The sequence below is a fragment of the Mirounga angustirostris genome, unplaced genomic scaffold (assembly GCF_029215605.1).
Source record: "Mirounga angustirostris isolate CCGP_5_RB_7025 unplaced genomic scaffold, mMirAng1.0.hap1 SCAF_4, whole genome shotgun sequence".
Lineage (NCBI taxonomy): Eukaryota > Metazoa > Chordata > Mammalia > Carnivora > Phocidae > Mirounga > Mirounga angustirostris.
In genome coordinates this window covers 90051050-90068158 of record NW_026991712.1, presented here as the reverse complement: position 1 = coordinate 90068158, position 17109 = coordinate 90051050, and the positions used below count along the sequence as shown (strand labels likewise).

Genomic DNA, 17109 nt, shown 5'->3' with positions numbered 1-17109 from the left:
ATACTTTTATGAAGGCATTCATTCCTAAGTGTAGCAAATTAAAGGTGGCATTAAACGCTATATAACTCAAGCACAGTGACAAACTCATGGTATAACTAGAAATGCTTTTCAGGTAGCCACAACACATGGTCTAAAAACCCTAACTAATGAAAAGCTTCATGTTACAGTTCAGGGAAGGCCTGTAAGTAGAAAACTGGACCAGAGAAGTACAGAAAGAAACTTCTAACCTTCCAAGAGATAAAGAAATAGGAAACATTTGAAAAGTGATTTTTCTTTAGATGCCCCTTTCCCAAAGTGACAGGGCTGGGACCTCCCAACAAAAAGGGTATTACCTGTGAATCCCGGTGAGCAGACACAACTGTAACGGTTAATGCCATCCATACAGACTCCGTGGACACAAGGGTTACTTGCACAGTCATCAAAATTGATTTCACAATTAACACCTGCAAAGATAAAAGCAAAAAGAAACCAGCATTATCACAAAAATAGCATGTGATACTAGGTGTTGAGAAATCTCAAGAGTATCCAGCCAACCCTGGATAGAGTAAAGCATCAGATCTCCAAAGGGTAGTCCTCCAGACTCTGTCAGGGAGATCATGGGGTCAAAACTATTTTGTGAACCATACTAAGCCACTACCTGCCTGTTTCAGTGTGTTGGCATCTGCACTCATGGTGCAAAGGCCATGGGGGTGGGGCTGTTGCATGTTAGCAGGAACCAAGGTAGTGGTGCCAAATTGTACTAGTTAGTGATCATTATATTCTTAACTTCCATGCACTCACAATTTAAGCCAAACAAAAAGACAGCCTCACTTAATAATGACTTGGTGAAGAAGTCAAAGTTACCTTTATATTTTTATTGTATCTTGACCTTTGAATATGTATCTGCTGTTCTGTGTAATGAAATGGGAAATCAAGCATTCTGTGGCATACCAAAGTACACAGTTGCTTCCGGGAAAAGCAGCTGTTTGACTGCTTGAGTTCTGAACCGAACATGCTTTTTTCATGGAATCCCATTTTTTTTAAAGATTTTTAATTTATTTATCTGAGACAGAGAGAATGAGAGAGAGCACATGAGAGGGGTTAGGGTCAGAGGGAGAAAAAGACTCCCTGCCGAGCAGGGAGCCCAATGTGGGACTCGATCCAGGGACTCCAGGATCATGACCTGAGCCGAAGGCAGTCGCTTAACCGACTGAGCCACCCAGGCGCCCCATGGAATCCCATTTTAAATGAGAGAACAACTGACAGAGGAACCAGGGCTATTCAGACCTAAGTATTTAGCAAACATTAAGTGAAAGAAGGAAACCTGTCATTTCAAGGAAAACAACTGGCAGTCCAAAAATAAAATTTAAGCCTTTGCATGAAAGCTAGAATTTTGGAACTTGTATCCACTGCCAGAAGCTTGAAACTGTCACTATTATGGACATAAGTTCAGGATAAATCTTACAGGGTCTGGCATCTTCCCCTGGGGCTGTGCTGCCTCCGTTCTGGCCCATTCCCCTGAAGAATGGGAGAGTTTGGCTACATTATGAAAGGCGTAATTCTAGATATGGGTAACTAAACAGTAGGGATATACAAATCATAATTTCTACCATCATTTTATAAAAATACTCATGATATTTTGTCATTTACTTAATATGAATTTAGTGATGCTTTATTTCCCATTCATAGAAAAATGCCTTGGTAGTTTAAAAAAATCCAAAAATAAAGCCTGGTAAAAACGATATAAACTAACAAAATTTCCATGAAAAAATGCGAAAACTTTGGTTCATTCATACTTTGTATTAATATTTAATAATAATAATTACATTAAAAATATCCTGAGTCATTATTATGTGCAAGTACTTTGCCTCCCACTTTAACAACTTTTCTTTAGTCTTCTCACTCAACTGGCACATCAAGTTGCGTTACATCCACTCTATCATGGACTTGCACAATTATGGCAGCACAGCCAGGATGTGACCCAGGCACTTTGGATTCTACGCTCTTTGCCACACCATACTGGTCACTGTTATTAATGAGGTCAGGCTGCCTCACTCGCCACAGATGAGGCAAGAGTTTCCATATTCCTCGTATACAAGTGCATACTTTTAGGAGAATTATCTAGCCATTGGCTGATAACCCCCATTTACCCAAAATTGACCATGGTAGGCCACAGGAGGCTATATTTTATTCGAGCAGGAACAGATACCCTGCCCTAGACGGGACAAGGAGATTTTCTCACTGGAACAATGGAGTAAGACCTGGGGGACCCAGGGTCTACAGATTGCTCTGCTTCCTGCTAATTTTTGCAAAGCCTTATTGATCAATTCTCACTTGGAATCTGTAAGATACTTCTATGTGCTTTCACTAAATTCCTTGTCTATTTTGTAGCTATTGTTTGCTTGTTTGCTAAAGAGTCTTTAAACTAGTCAAGTTGGTTCCTGTGACTTAAAACCTAAAAAAAACTTACTTAGAACAGTTTCCCATCATAAGGCCACGGGTAAAAGAAGCTTACTGGGTACTTTAAGTACCCAGTAAGTGAGAAACCACAATTATAGCCAGCATATTGTAAAGTATCCCTTCTGTCTATACTCATCCAAACCCCAACCTACCAACTCAGGACCATGTTATGAATGGGTCAAGGATTCTTCCTCTAGAACTCAGGAGTCTATTCATAATGACTAATTAAATAGACCCATTCATCCAGGCCCTTAGTACATGTCAGGGCTTTCTCCACCCATTACAGACCAAGACTTTTTCATGATGCCTGCATCTCTTTGCTTTAATTCTCCCAACAGCCACAGGAAGGGACTTGGCAGTTTTCTGAGAGATTCTGGGCCTTCATTCTATGCTGCCTGCACACCACTCGTATTTACTTCTTGCATTTCTCAGTGACAGCTACTTACACCTTGTCTTCTCTGTCCTCCCCAGGGAATACACCTGATACATCCTGGCATAATGATATAATCCCAGAGAAAACAAAGTGCTTGCCAACCCACCACTCACCCAGGTTTCCAGTACATTTGTTATAATGGGGATGATAGCAAAGCCTAAAACAGCTCCACCATTCTAAAGGCATCCTTTCAATTGCTTGTAAATCTCTCAAATTTCTTTTCGTACTGCAATTTCTCATGTCTGGGGACCAGCCCGGAAGCAAATTGCTTTTGGAAGGTTTCACAAAGATCTATTCAGCCCTTTTAGTGAGTTATCTAAATGTGGGGAGGGGGAAGGCATTTTCAACTGTGAAGGCATGGGATGTTTTTCGTATGCTTGAGCAACTCAAAAAGGACTTTGTTTTCAAACTTGGCATGTACGAGGTCCTGGATGAAGACCAGGGCCTTTGACAAGTTTGAAGAAATGGATTTGGAAATAACAAAATAAAATGAGGGCAGTTAACCACCTCCCCCACCTTTGCCCCCTACATAGGCCATTTTCCTTAAATCAAGAATGAGTTCTCAATAAATCACTCCCTTGTATTGGCAGGTTCCCTTCTAGCAAAGGCACACACTAGTTAATCTTCCACTAATACATTTTCTTTGATCTGAGACATAGTACTTCTCTGTCCATTAACCACAGTTGTGACCATAATTATTCCTCGAATAAGTAAAACAGACCCCAGTGAAACCTGTGAAATGCTGCTGCCTGAGAAAATGATTCAACATTCCCCCAGCAAGGAGCAGCATGCCCTCCCACCTAACAAGCAGTCACTCAACCAGAGTAGGGAAACAGCAATGAACTTGGAGAGGGAAGTGGTGGCTCTGCATTCTCATTTACAAGGACTGGGAGGTGCTGCGAAGTCTCCCCTCTCCCTGAGAATCCCCCAAATGCCCGAGGCCCACCAGAGACATTCAAGACACTGGACTCTGAAACAGAGAAAAACACAACTAGAAGGACAGGAGGGAGGGAGAAGGGACAGGGCCAGCTTCATTAATCTGAGCGTGGTGGAGGCTAAAGAAAAAACGATAATCAAATCAAACCATAAAGCCAACAGGGATTCCAATTTTAAATAATAATTTCAATTTTTTGAAGTGGTGTGGCTCCTTTTAATGAAAAACACACACCCAAAATCAACAGTTTTGCAAAGCTATTGCCTCTGATTTCTCCAGTGGCCAGAGATGTCTGCCTCTAAGATGTTTCTGGCTATAGCTTTGGCTGTGCATCTCAGAATCAGGATTCTTTTTCCAAGATCTGAGCATGCGCCAGGACAGCCTGAGACCTGTGTGTAAACTGCTGGGGGAGGTGAAGGCCCAGAGGAGACACAGGCAGAGCGGCTTACCTGACGTGCCGGGCTGACAGTTACACTGGTAGCCATTCACCAGGTCGATGCAGCGGCCGTCATGCAGGCAGGGGCTACTGTAACACTCGTCTATCTGGTCACTGCAGATGGCACCCATGTACCCCGGGTTGCAGATGCAGGTGTAGGAATCAATCCCATCCTGACACCGGCCATGGTGGCAAGGATCAGGGTCACAGTTGTCGATGTTCTCCTCACACAACACGCCAGTGAACCCTGGGGAGGAATTTTACCAAGAAGGCTTGAAACCCAGTCAGACACTCCACACCTGAACATAGGTGTGGCCACATCCACTTATCCTACAGGCCTCATGTCTCAAACAGTTCATGCTGTAGACAATGAGCAGCTGAAGCCAACTATTTGCCTGATGTATAAGGCAAGCCTAGAGTTGTGCTTAAAATAAAGTTTTTCAAATAAAATTTGTAGAATTCAAATGACGATCAATGGTTTCACTACAGAGATACTTTAACTGCATCTTCATTCCACAGTGGGCTTCAATGGGGAACAGCCCTCAATATTTTTCCATTATATATTTACCTCTATATTCCTTTCTTCCCAAAACCAACATGCAGATACTGTATTAATGATTACGTGTACCTTATCTCCCCAATTCTGACCTTAGAGGACAGAGAACTTTTCTTTATCCCTCTCAAACCCTCCCTGAGTACTATGCTTATATACTAAGTTTTTTTTTTTTTTAAGATTTTATTTATTCATTTATTTGAGAGAGTGAAAGAGAGAGAGAGAGAGAGAGCACATGAGAGGGGGGAAGGTCAGAGGGAGAAGCAGACTCCCCGCCGAGCAGGGAGCCCGATGCAGGACTCGATCCCGGGACTCCAGGATCATGACCTGAGCCGAAGGCAGTCGCTTAACCAACTGAGCCACCCAGGCGCCCATATACTAAGTTTTTAATAAATACCTGTTAAATAGAATGAAAATTTATGAGCATTTAAAAGAAAAAGGGGTAAATAAAGCCTCCTTCATTCAATCCATTCTTTTAAAGGATTTTAAAGGAACAGGGGCTCTCTTCCCTTTTAAACATGAATTCAAGGTTTTTAAACTCTCTCCAGTGAAGGTTATTCTCTACGAGGATAATCTGGCCAGAGGACAACAAAACCTGGAACTTCTCCGACCAAGGATAACAGTTCATGAAAAGAGAAAGCAGTTAAGTGGTTCATCTGACAGGACCTAATCTAAGGAGGCCCAGTAAATGGTAATGTTCCAGTACTACCAAAACACTCATTCTCTGTGTTTATTTTTGTGACTTAGTTCCCTTTTCTGTCATCAGAAAGAAATCATGCACATGATGTTTAAAATCCTTTAAGAATCCATCTTCTAAAATAAGAAAAAGGTCTTGAATTATATCCGTAACTTCTTTCTCCCTTAAGTGGTCATATAAAAAATAAATTGGGAAATCATTTTTTTCTAATTATTTCTAGTCTTTCTCTATAATACTGGTCTGTGCAGAAGCAAATGTGTAACAAGGGACGTTTGGCTTATTCAAATACACTCCCAAATGAGAAATGTGGCCACAGATCAGAAATGTAGACTATTTGTAAACAGATTCTTTGTCACTGTAGTAGCAGAAGTCAGGAAAGAGGACTTAAACTTTCCCAGACAGAGCTCTCTCTCCTGTTCAGATACACACCTGACTCTCAGGGCCTGAGCAGTCTTTTATGCAGAAAACCTCTGCACTTTCACACAATGGCCCTTAGATTTCTGGGCCTTTGTTCAAGCACTTGTCCCAAGAAACACAGAGACAGGCCTCCTGCTGAGAAGCCTCAGTGAAAAATAGCTTTCAGCTGGAATTCTTCCCTTTCCCAAAGGAGTAAGTCAAGCCAGCTGGAAACTCACGGCTGCCAAAATCTGTCCCAGAAAGACATGGACACCAAATCGAAATGTCCAAGCCAGGCCACTATTGTGGTAGAGAAGGAGGCAGGTGTTGTAGAAGGAAACAGTGAGAGCAGCAAAAAATATGCTAGAAGCAGCTCTCTCTAAACCCAGAGCAGCCCATTAGTGGACTGGCTTGGTAGGACAGCGAGAAGAGGACAGTCTCCTGTTTTGTGCAAATGGACCTACCAGGGGGATAAAAAGTGAGGGCAGTCTTACCTGTGGCACACTGGCATTCATAGCCATTTGGGTGATCAATACACTTCGCCCCATTCAGACACGGAGTACTGGAACAGTCATCAATATCAATCTGGCAAACTGGCCCAGTGAAACCTTAAAAGGACAGAGTGATGACACAGTCAAAGGACTATCCCATGTCTGTCTATCTAAGGCGTACCTATGATATCCTATGAGAAGGATGCCCACGGAGGGTTGGGTTAAGTTACCAGCAGGGCTTAAACCAATGGCTCAGCAAACATAAAATTCTTCTTCCCAACAGGTAACTAGGATAACTGGGAGAAGCTCAGGGCATCAGAGGCAACTGGGTGTGTCTCCACCTCTGTGTCTTCCCAGTACAGATTTCACTTCTAGTTGAAGTAAGGACTAAACGGTTATACATGGAGCCCTCAAACAAGTGAGTACAGCTTCAGAGGAACTGGAACTTCTCTAAAGAAACAACTTGAGAGGCTATTGTCTGTGGCAGAAAATCTGGCACGTCTTCAAGAAGAGCTTTGGGGAGCAGAAGGAAACACAGAGTGTGCTTTGGAAAAAACTGACTTGTGCTGCTTGTTTCTGGACCCAGGGTGAAATATCTAAAAATAAAAATCGCACAGAGGGGCTTCAAGAATATGACCCAAGGGGGGAAAAAACCCTGAATAGCCTACAACCAAGGCTTCTGTGAGGTATGACCTTTCTGAAATATACACACAGACGGAGAGGTCATGGGCCATTCAGAATAGACTTGGACTTCTGGCCACAAAGGATTTGGAATGATCCACTAGCTGAAACAAACTCCCCATTTCTGCACATACTCCTATGCTGAAGTGCTCACTTTAATGACTTCCTCATGTACAGCCCACACACATTCTCTCCTCCTCCCTTCCCTGTGGTCAGGCAGCTTTGTGCTTTCAAAGAAAACAGGGGCAGGTGGTGGGCACTTACCAGGCGGACACAGACACTGGAAGCGATTGACTTTATCCACACACTGACCATTGTTCACACAAGGGTTGCTCTGACATTCGTTTATCTCCAATTCACAATGCACACCTTTGAAACCTGCACAAATTGGACCACACAAGTGGCTTAGAAAGAGAGAAAGGCATACTCTAGCCAAGAAAGCACAAATTTGCAGAGATGACTATATCCTCTATGAGTATGAACATTTCTGCAGAAGTCAAAGGGGACTCTGCCATGATGGGAAATAGTCACTGCAAGTATCAGTGAGAGAGGAGAATACTGCAAGATATCCATGCCACAGTGAAGAGGGAGAAGTTACCTCCAAAGACACTAGCAAAACACAGCATGCCACAGCAAAGACTGCCTCATGTCTCTGACCAGTCTCTGCTTCACTTTCAGAACAGCACCAGGCCCTAGTTGATGTTCCCAAAGACCAGCTGACTTGGAGATGCTGTTGCTCTCAGGGTACAAGTCAAGGTCAGGAGGGCCTCCCAATGCTACAGCAGCTAGCAGCCTTAATCTGGCAAAGCAGCCACTGTCCTGTGTCATTTTATCCTAGATTTACCTGAGCTCTCTAAGGATTCAAGAAATGGTTTCTGCAGAAGAACTCCAGAATACAACTAATTGTATGCACATCACTATGGACAAATGGCAAGTTCCTATATAATTATGGGTAAAATAACTGCTATAAATGGAACAGTATGGTATTTATAATATATCAAGAGATCAGAAAAGTTTGCTATTTAAAGGATTCTTATTGTAAATCCTTTGTTAAATCAAATAATACTTGCATAAAAACAATCACTTCTGAATTTTTCTCTTACATGTAACTGATGTTGACATATAGACTTGTTTAATTTGGTCTCCATAGCTCTAAGAATTCTAGCACTGCATTACTCCTTAAAGGTCCCCTTGGCTGGGAATTAAATGCTGACAGAGCTCATGGAATTGCCACCCTATACTGAGAAGTGCGGGGCAGTGTGTTTAGTCTAGACCCCACACACTGGGTGGGCCCATGTACCTGGCATGCACAGACACGTGAAGCCTCCAATCTTATCCAGACAGGTCGCATCATTCTGGCAGGGGTCGGAATGGCACTCGTTGATGTCCATCTCACAACGAGGCCCTGCATAGCCCTTTAGACATTCACAGTGGAAGGCACCATCTGTGTTCACACATTTTCCTGCGTGCTCACAAGGATTGCTGTTGGCTGGAAAATAAAGCACCAATTACTGAGATCAAAGTACTTTGATGGAGTTTCCACAAATGTGGATTACAGAAGTAGGTCTGATTGTTATAGCACATGAGAGCCAGGCCTTTAATAATCTGGTTCTCAACTTCCTATTTTCTTCCTTAATAAAAACAAGTAAAGAAACGAAAGGAAAGGAAAGACAGACTAGAGCAATCTCAACTCTTGTGATTCTCTGCTCCTTTTGCCCAAACTGTCTACTAAAGTAGGGCTTCCTATTAAGAATCAGGTACAGGGATGCCTGGGTGGCTCAGTCGTTAAGCGTCTGCCTTCAGCTCAAGTCATGATCCCAGGGTTCTGGGATCGAGCCCCACATCGGGCTCCTTGCTCAGTGGGAAACCTGCTTCTCCCTCTCCCACTCCCCCTGCTTGTGTTCCCTTTCTCGCTGTCTCTCTCTCTGTCAAATAAATAAATAAAATCTTAAAAAAAAAAAAAAGTAAATAAAATAAATAAATAAATAAATAAATAAATAAATAAATAAATAAATAAATAAATAAAAGAATCAGGTACAGACCTTCTATATATTCAATTGTCAGAACAGAATATATCTTTACACTGAAAGGTTGTAAACAGTGGGCAGGTAACAGGAGAGATCTGAGGTTTTGCTTCTGAATGCTTGCTGAGCTCAACAGACAGCATGAGGAATAGGAAAGGTTCCACGTACTCACCCATGGCACACTCATCCACATCTTCTGTACAGTCAGCCCCTTTGTAGCCTTGGGGGCAGGTGCAAATATACTGCCCATTCAGGGGGTTGGTATCACACAGTGCCCCCTTGTGGCAAGGATTGCTGATGCATGCATCATCCAGATGACATAAGAGACCTGTCATAGGGTGGGGCAAGGAGAATAAAGAGAAAATGTCTCTTACTTGAAGAAGAGTTTTCTCTTTCATGGAGGAGGGAAAACCTTACGGTCACCTCACCAAAATCCAATATGGAGATTTAGAGGCAACTTCCCCTTTACCTAATCCTACCTTAGGCACATGCTATAGCTAACAGCAAGCAAAGAGCTGTAGACAACCCTGGTGCTCTGACCCTGAGCCCTCCGCTAGACCTCTCCTCACGGGTAGAGTCATCTACAGGCCATAGAGTGAGATGGTGAGACAATGAAGATATCCTTCTGATAGTGATGCTAGATTTAGCAAATAAAAGTAGAGGATGCCCAGTTCAATTTGAATTTCAAGTAAGTAACAAATCATTTTTTACTATATATTCCAAATATTACATGCACCTTATATTTTATTTAGCAACCTACTTTCCCCAAATTATGCTACCTCATGATCAGGGGCCACCGGTATTTTGCTAGCCGCAGAAGGAAAAACACAGCTGAACATCGTCAGTCTATACCAGGGCAGCCTTTTCAATAGCGTCAACATTCCTGGCTCAAGTGCCCTCAGGACTCTGAAGGTATTACGAGGCCTCATGTTCTGTGTAGTTCACATGGGAACTGGATTTTCCAGTCTGCAATCAGCTTAAGAACAGGTAACCAAGGCTTCTTCTACAAAGCTGGAGGTGGGGCTTTTGGAAAGGCACAGATCTAAGAACACTTCAAAAGTGCTGGGCACAAAGTTCTCTCAGTTAAGCTATCTTCTTCTGTCACGTTCCTCCCTTCACTGCTCTCTACCAGGACTGGGAGCTGTTCGCTTGAGAGGCTAGAGCAATGTTAACTTTGCAGTTAGTAAAAGTCCTCCCTTAGAGGAATATTTCCATAGACACTGAGAGCTGGAATGCATTCAAATGCTTCTCTCCTCCCGACTCCTTCTGAGTACAAGATTTCCTCTCAAAATGAAGTCTCTAAATCCATTTATTATTAATTTTGTCTTAATTTCCGAGAAATTAATCTTAATTTCCGAGGTGCCTAAGATCTTAAGGAGGTCAAGAGATGCTCCCAAGGCAATAGTTACTTTCATTTGGGGGGGGGGGTAATGAAAAACTGAGGTATGCAGACTTGAGATGAGAGTCAAAAGTCCTAAAGAAGACGACTAATTTCATAGTACTTTGGCTAGCAATTATATTTCCAGAACAGTCTTGAGTAACATATTCCTACAGATGCTAATTAAAAGGACACAACTCGGGGAGTGAAAGAGATCCTGAATGCTCTCCGGCCCCTTCCCTGAACTCCAGTTCTGTCCTGCTGGCCTTACCTGCCTTTCCTTCTGGGCACATGCAAGAGAAGGAGGCCACACGGTCAATGCAGGTGGAGCCCGGAGTGCAGGACGCAAAGGCACAGTCATCAATGTTCTCACTGCAGTCATCTCCACTCCAGCCGTTAACACATACACAGCCATAGCCCCCATTGCGGTTGGTACAGGTGCCCCCATTCTGACAAGCATTAGGTTGCAGCAGACACTCATCCACATCCTCTGTGCAGAACTGTCCTTTGGGGGAAAGAAGTGCCTTTGATTAGGGCTCTTAAGTCTCAAAGGATTAGTACCATACCCACTCCCATACATTCTTCACCCTCATGTGACCTGCCTGAAATTAAGGCGAGCAGATCTCCCAGCAGACCAGGTCTTCACATGAATCTTTTTTTTAATTTTTTATTAACATATAATGTATTATTTGTTTCAGGGGTACAGGTCTGTGATTCATCAGTCTTACACAATTCACAGTGCTCACCATAGCATATACCCTCCCCAATGTCCATCACACAGCCACCCCATCCCTCCCACCCCAACCCCCACTCCAGCAACCCTCAGTTTGTTTCCTGAGATTAAGAGTCTCTTATGGTTTGTTTCCCTCTCTGATTTCATCTCGTTTCATTTTTCCCTCCCTTCCCCTATGATCCTGTCTTGTTTCTCAAAGTCCTCATATCAGTGAGATCATATGATACTTATCTTTCTCTGATTGACTTATTTCGCTTAGCATAATACCTTCTAGTTCCATCCATGTCATTGCAAATTGCAAGGTTTCATTTTTTTGATGGCTGCATAATATTCCATTGTATATATATACCACATCTTCTTTATCCATTCATCTGTTGATGGACATCTATGCTCTTTCCATAGTTTGGCTATTGTGGACATTGCTGCTATAAACATTGGGGTGCACGTACCCCTTTGGATCACTACATTTGTATCTTTGAGGTAAATACCCAGTAGTGCAATTGTTGGGTCATAGGGTAGCTCTATTTTCAACTTTTTGAGGAACCTCCATACTGTTTTCCAGAGTGGCTGAACCAGCTTGCATTCCCACCAACAGTGTAGGAGGGTTCCCCCCTTTCTCCGCATCCTCGCCAACATCTGTCATTTCCTGACTTGTTAATTTTAGCCATTCTTACTGGTGTGAGGTGGTATCTCATTGAGGTTTTGATTTGTATTTCCCTGATGCCGAGTGATGCTGAACATTTTTCACATGTCTGTTGGCCATTTGGATGTCTTCTTTGCAGAAATGTCTGTTCATGTCTTCTGCCCATTTCTTGATTGGGTCATTTGTTCTTTGGGTGTTGAGTTTGCTAAGTTCTTTATAGATTTTGGATACTAGCCCTTTATCTGATATGTCATTTGCAAATATCTTCTCCCATTCTGTCAGCTGTCTTTTGGTTTTGTTGACTGTTTCCTTTGCTTCTTCACATGAATCTTAAGGCTACCATGAGCCATCCAAATGATATTTATTCCAGGTAAATAACTTAAAGAAGAATGGAAATTGCTGTCCCTAGAAATTTTTTTTTTTAAAGATTTTATTTATTTATTTGACAAAGAGAGAGTTAGTGAGAGCAGAAACAAGCAGGGGGAGTGGGAGAGGGAGAAGCAGGCTTCCTGCTGAGCAGAGAGCCTGATGTGGGGCTCGATCCCAGGACCCTGGGATCATGACCTGAGCCGAAGGCAGACACTTAACCGACTGAGCCACCCACGTGCCCCCCTAGAAATTCTGACATGAGAATTTAGCCAACCTATCAAAAAGAAGGTTAGGCTTATAGCATCCTTGACTCGGGTAAATCCCTGGACAATGAATATGCAAGTGAGAAGATGGAGGGAAGAAGAGTGTATGAGATGAGTAAGAAACAGAATGAAGAGAAGGAACCTAAGGGTCAAAATGTCAGGGCAGCAGTTGTATATCCTGACTATATCAATGTTAACATCCTGGTTATGATACTGTACAATAGTTTTGCAAGACAATGTTACCATTGGGGGAGACTTGGTATAGGGTATCTCTCTGTATTAATTCTTATAACTGCGTGTGACTCTACAATTATCTCAAGATAAAAAGTCCATTTATTTTTTTAAGATTTTATTTATTTATTTGTCAGAGAGAGAGAAAGAAAGGGAGAGAGAGAGCAGCAGGCAGAGGGAGAAGCAGGCTCCCCACTAAGCAAGGAGCCCGATGTGGGACTCGATCCCAGGACCCCAAGATCATGACCCAAGCCAAACACAGACGCTTAATCAACTGAGCCACCCAGGTGTCCCTCAAAATAAAAAGTTTAATTAAAAAATAAAATAAGGGCAAGCACAGTAGAGAGAAGAGATGAAGGACAATGAAAAGCCTTGGTAAACTGTAGAGGTGAAAGGCAACACCAAGATGATGAAACTGGAGCAAACTGTGCATAGCCTGAGGCGCCCAACCTTCAAAGATGTGGATTTGTGGAGTAAGATGCAGAAAGTTGACCCAATGTAATAGAAGATGGAAGAAGGATCTATTTGATCTGCCTGAAAAAGAGCAAACTGAAGGATGATACACAAGACCATTTATGGATATAATGCAGGTCACTACAATAGCAAAGGATGGGGGGGTATGGCAAAGGCTCTCAGGCCCCATCACAAAGAACAAAAGTATGTCTTCAACTTATAAGCAAGGCATCTGTGATTAACAAGCAGTTTAGTGCCAGACCACCCAAGTTATAAAACAAGTTGATGAATCGTCCTTATTAATACCAGTTTAGAGAGCTACCAAAGGGAACTCATATTCAGATCATCTGAATTCTCTCAAACACAACAGGACAAGTGGCTAAAACTCATAAAACCTCAAGGTGTCCTTTAATTCTCTTTGTTAAAGAACTCAATGAATAATTCAAAAAGGCATTCTGGTGAAGAGGCCTCTTGATGAAAAAGCACATGATGTTTATACTCAGAAAATGCCAAGGCTATCCCTAGTCCCCAGAACACCGAACAATAAATCAAGGAGCTCCAGTTTTTTCAGAAGGGCTTCAATGTACCCAGCTGTGTAGCCATTACTGATAACAGAGGTTAGCTGTGTCTGATCTAATCTAACTGACCATCTATTCTTACCCCTATCTACACATACAACCATTATACAAAACGAGGATCACTCTATTGTACTTATTTGATTACACATCCATCTCCCATCACTTGACTACAAGCAACTTCAGTTCAGGAATATTTTTTTGTGTTCTTAACCTAAGATCCCACTGCCCAGGATGGCAGGATGGGTGTGTGGGCATCTCTGGAACTCTGTGCTCACCACCCTCCTTCTGTGTGCTTCTCCTCACCCCACTTCAACCATATTATTATTTTTTTACACATAATTCTTGATGGAGCCACCATGTCTTTACATGATCATGCCCTCCTACTCTAGCTGACTGACCCAGGATGGGCATCTGATACAAGCTATAGCACTGTGTCCCTTTTCTAAACTTTTGGACTAGGGATTCTTTGACATATGGACCAAAAGGATAAAGTGGCTGGTGACAGAAAAAGTGATAAGGGTGAAATCAGAAATGCACAGAAGAAAAAACCAGAATCATGGTGGCATTCAAGTTATTGCTTCCAGCTGTTCCTGAAGCCCAACTGCTCCTAAGGAGAGATGGCCCTTCCAAGAGGTATCCCTAATTTCAGATGGGGATCTGTCAATTGCAACCCACAGTATTAACTAACACAGACTGACTGAGTGAGTGAGTGAGTACACACATTGGCAATCATTTCCCCCAGGGCAGGTGATGTCATTTATTACAAAAAGCTTTGCTCCCTTACTATACTGGCAGAAATGCTACCTCAGAGTAAAGACAGATGTGTAATTAGGATATAGGTGGGATTTAGAAATGAAAACATAACTAAGAAGTAGGTGTAGAGTGGCTATAACCTGGAAATTACCGAGAGCCTTGTCTTTTATACTTAGGCTAACTCAAATATCTATCTATGCTACCCTCAAACAAAACTTACTTTCTGAATGTGAGGAATATGGATGTTATTTTTCTTTTTGACTGGCTCTTGATTATAAGACACTGTGTGTTTAAAAATATCTTATATATATTTCTTATGCAATATAATATCCAGACACTTAAATATTGTAGTAAGACAGACTAGGTAAATAAACAACGCTTGGAATGGAAATTTGGCACTCCTGGGAAAGGAAACCAAGAGCCATTGCTTGCCTGCTATGAACCAGGCATTGTGATTGAGATGTCACAAAATTTATCTCATTTATAGTTGAGGAAACAGGCTCAGAGAGGTAAAACAACTTGCCTAGCATGAGGCAGGAAGTGCAGGAGAAGTGGGATTTAAACCAGAGCTGCCTGCCTCTAAAACTCTTAATAAAGGGACACTTGGGTGGCTCTGTCAGTTAAGTGTCTGCCTTCGGCTCAGGTCATGATCCCAGGGTCCTGGGATCGAGTCCCGTATCGGACTCCTTGATCAGCAGGGAGCCTGCTTCTCCCTCTGCCTTCTGCTTCCCCTGCTTATGCACACTCTCTCTCTCTCTCTGATAAATAAGTAAATAAAATCTTAAAAAATTAAAAAAATAAAATAAAACTCTTAACAAAGACTTGAGGTGTGAGTTTGATCATAACAAAACCATCTTTGTGTGCCTCAGTATCCGAAATGCATGAAGGCCTAAGGAAGTAGAGAGGATGAAGAAGGGGAGGGTTAAAATCATTACTCACATGATCAGATTACTGGAAAAACTTAGGACTCAAAATTACTATCCAAAAATCAAATGTACTTGTAGGTACAGTTCACTATTTTTTGAATGAAGATTGTTGTTGAAGATTAGAACACCTGACAATTGTGTATCTGTTAGATACTGTTTGTTAGAGAAATCAAATCTAGAGAGCCAAAAGCACACTGGCTCATAAGTTATTTTCTACAAAATGGATCATTTTTCTCTAAGATTCAGGCACATTTCTCCAGAAAAATATTCCTTCCCAGGCTCATTTCTGCCAGAATTTTTTTCCTCTTCATTCCAATTCTATCAACCAGAATGAGGAAAATGGTAACCTGGGTGGCCACTACAAGTGTTCGCTCCAAAATTCCCAGTGGAATGTCTGCTAAGATACTGCACTTGCTTCATGCCACCACTTCCTGGCACAGAAGGAAGTCAATGCAGAAGCCTAAGAATAAGGAGCATATGCAAAGGTAAAGTAGCCCTCCCAAGGTCATAAACTAGTGAGAACAATGTCATTCAAACCCAGATCAGTCTGACTCCAAATCTACTGCCCTTCTCACTGCAGCATTGTTAAGTTTCCAAGCCTTGGTTTTGATCAACAAGATCTGCAGACTAGGTTCCTGCTCCTAGGGTCTGAAAGCACACTGAGAAAGCACTGAAGCATGCAACAATTAAAGAACACCCTTGGTACAAATGAATAAAGGCAGAAGATCACTAAATATTGAAATAGAGTTTATGGTGATCATCTGGAGGGGTTCGATGCATTGTCTGAGATCAATGGGCTGTTCCCACTACTCCACGACAAGAAAGCATAAATCCGGGCTGGAGGGAGAAGGCTCACTGAGGGTGGTAGGGCTAGGTCTTGAAGACATCAAAATGACTGAAGGATATTCTCTGGCTGGGGTTTAAAAGGAGAAGAGGCTGGAGATCATTTAAGGCTTTGAATTCTAGTATGAATTCTGAACGTGATACAACAAGTACAGGGGAGTTATCACAGGCTCACGGATGGGGGAAGACATGATAAAAACTGCATTTGAAGATTAGTCTGCCAGTAGAATATAGGAGGGACTAAAAGCAAATGGTTCTCTGTTGGTAGGCAGAGAAGGGAAAAGGACTAAGTTATGAGCTACCTAGCATATAAACATGTCTGGTAAAAAGGGAGAGCTGTGTTCTATCCATGCCCTACCAAGCTACTAAGTTTTCCACCCAAACAAGTCTTAGCATGGATATCATCTGTGTCAACACACAAACTTTGCTGGTGAACTCCCAAAATATGTTGCACAAAGCTCGGTTAGGCAAGTTTTTAAGGGCATCAATTATCCCTCTTAGTAACTTCCACCTGCCAGAGATTGCAGGCTATGCCATTTAATGTTGAGACTAAGGCAATGGGCTAGTAGGCCCTTCCCACTTCCTATCAGCAAAGGAGAAAAGAAATAACTTGTTTTTAGCAACTACTTTCTCTATTGCCACCATGAGTCTGGGCTAATTTGGTATGAAGTGTCACACTACCAAGTCCTTGGCTGATACCTTAAATACCTGGAGGCACCCACAGCTCCTGATAATTTTCTGGCTGATCACTTTTGCCTCTTAAATACACTTCAATCCATATCTTTCCTTCATATATTTTCCTCCAGACCCAGTGGCTTACTGCTGGTTCCTTAAACATTAAGTTCTTACTTACCT

General features: G+C 42.3%; 1 protein-coding gene across 1 annotated transcript in view; it reads right to left on the bottom strand.

Annotated features, from left to right (window-relative positions):
• NOTCH2 (notch receptor 2) overlaps positions 1-17109 on the bottom strand; it is a 171671-nt gene that overhangs the window by 50165 nt on the left and 104397 nt on the right. The window contains exons 6-12 of the mRNA XM_045896837.3: positions 10734-10967; positions 9257-9412; positions 8361-8549; positions 7325-7438; positions 6383-6496; positions 4256-4489; positions 333-443 (exon numbers count right to left, since the gene is read on the bottom strand). Of these exons, the coding sequence (XP_045752793.1) occupies positions 333-443; positions 4256-4489; positions 6383-6496; positions 7325-7438; positions 8361-8549; positions 9257-9412; positions 10734-10967 (1152 nt within the window). The remainder of the gene's footprint in view (positions 1-332; positions 444-4255; positions 4490-6382; positions 6497-7324; positions 7439-8360; positions 8550-9256; positions 9413-10733; positions 10968-17109) is intronic.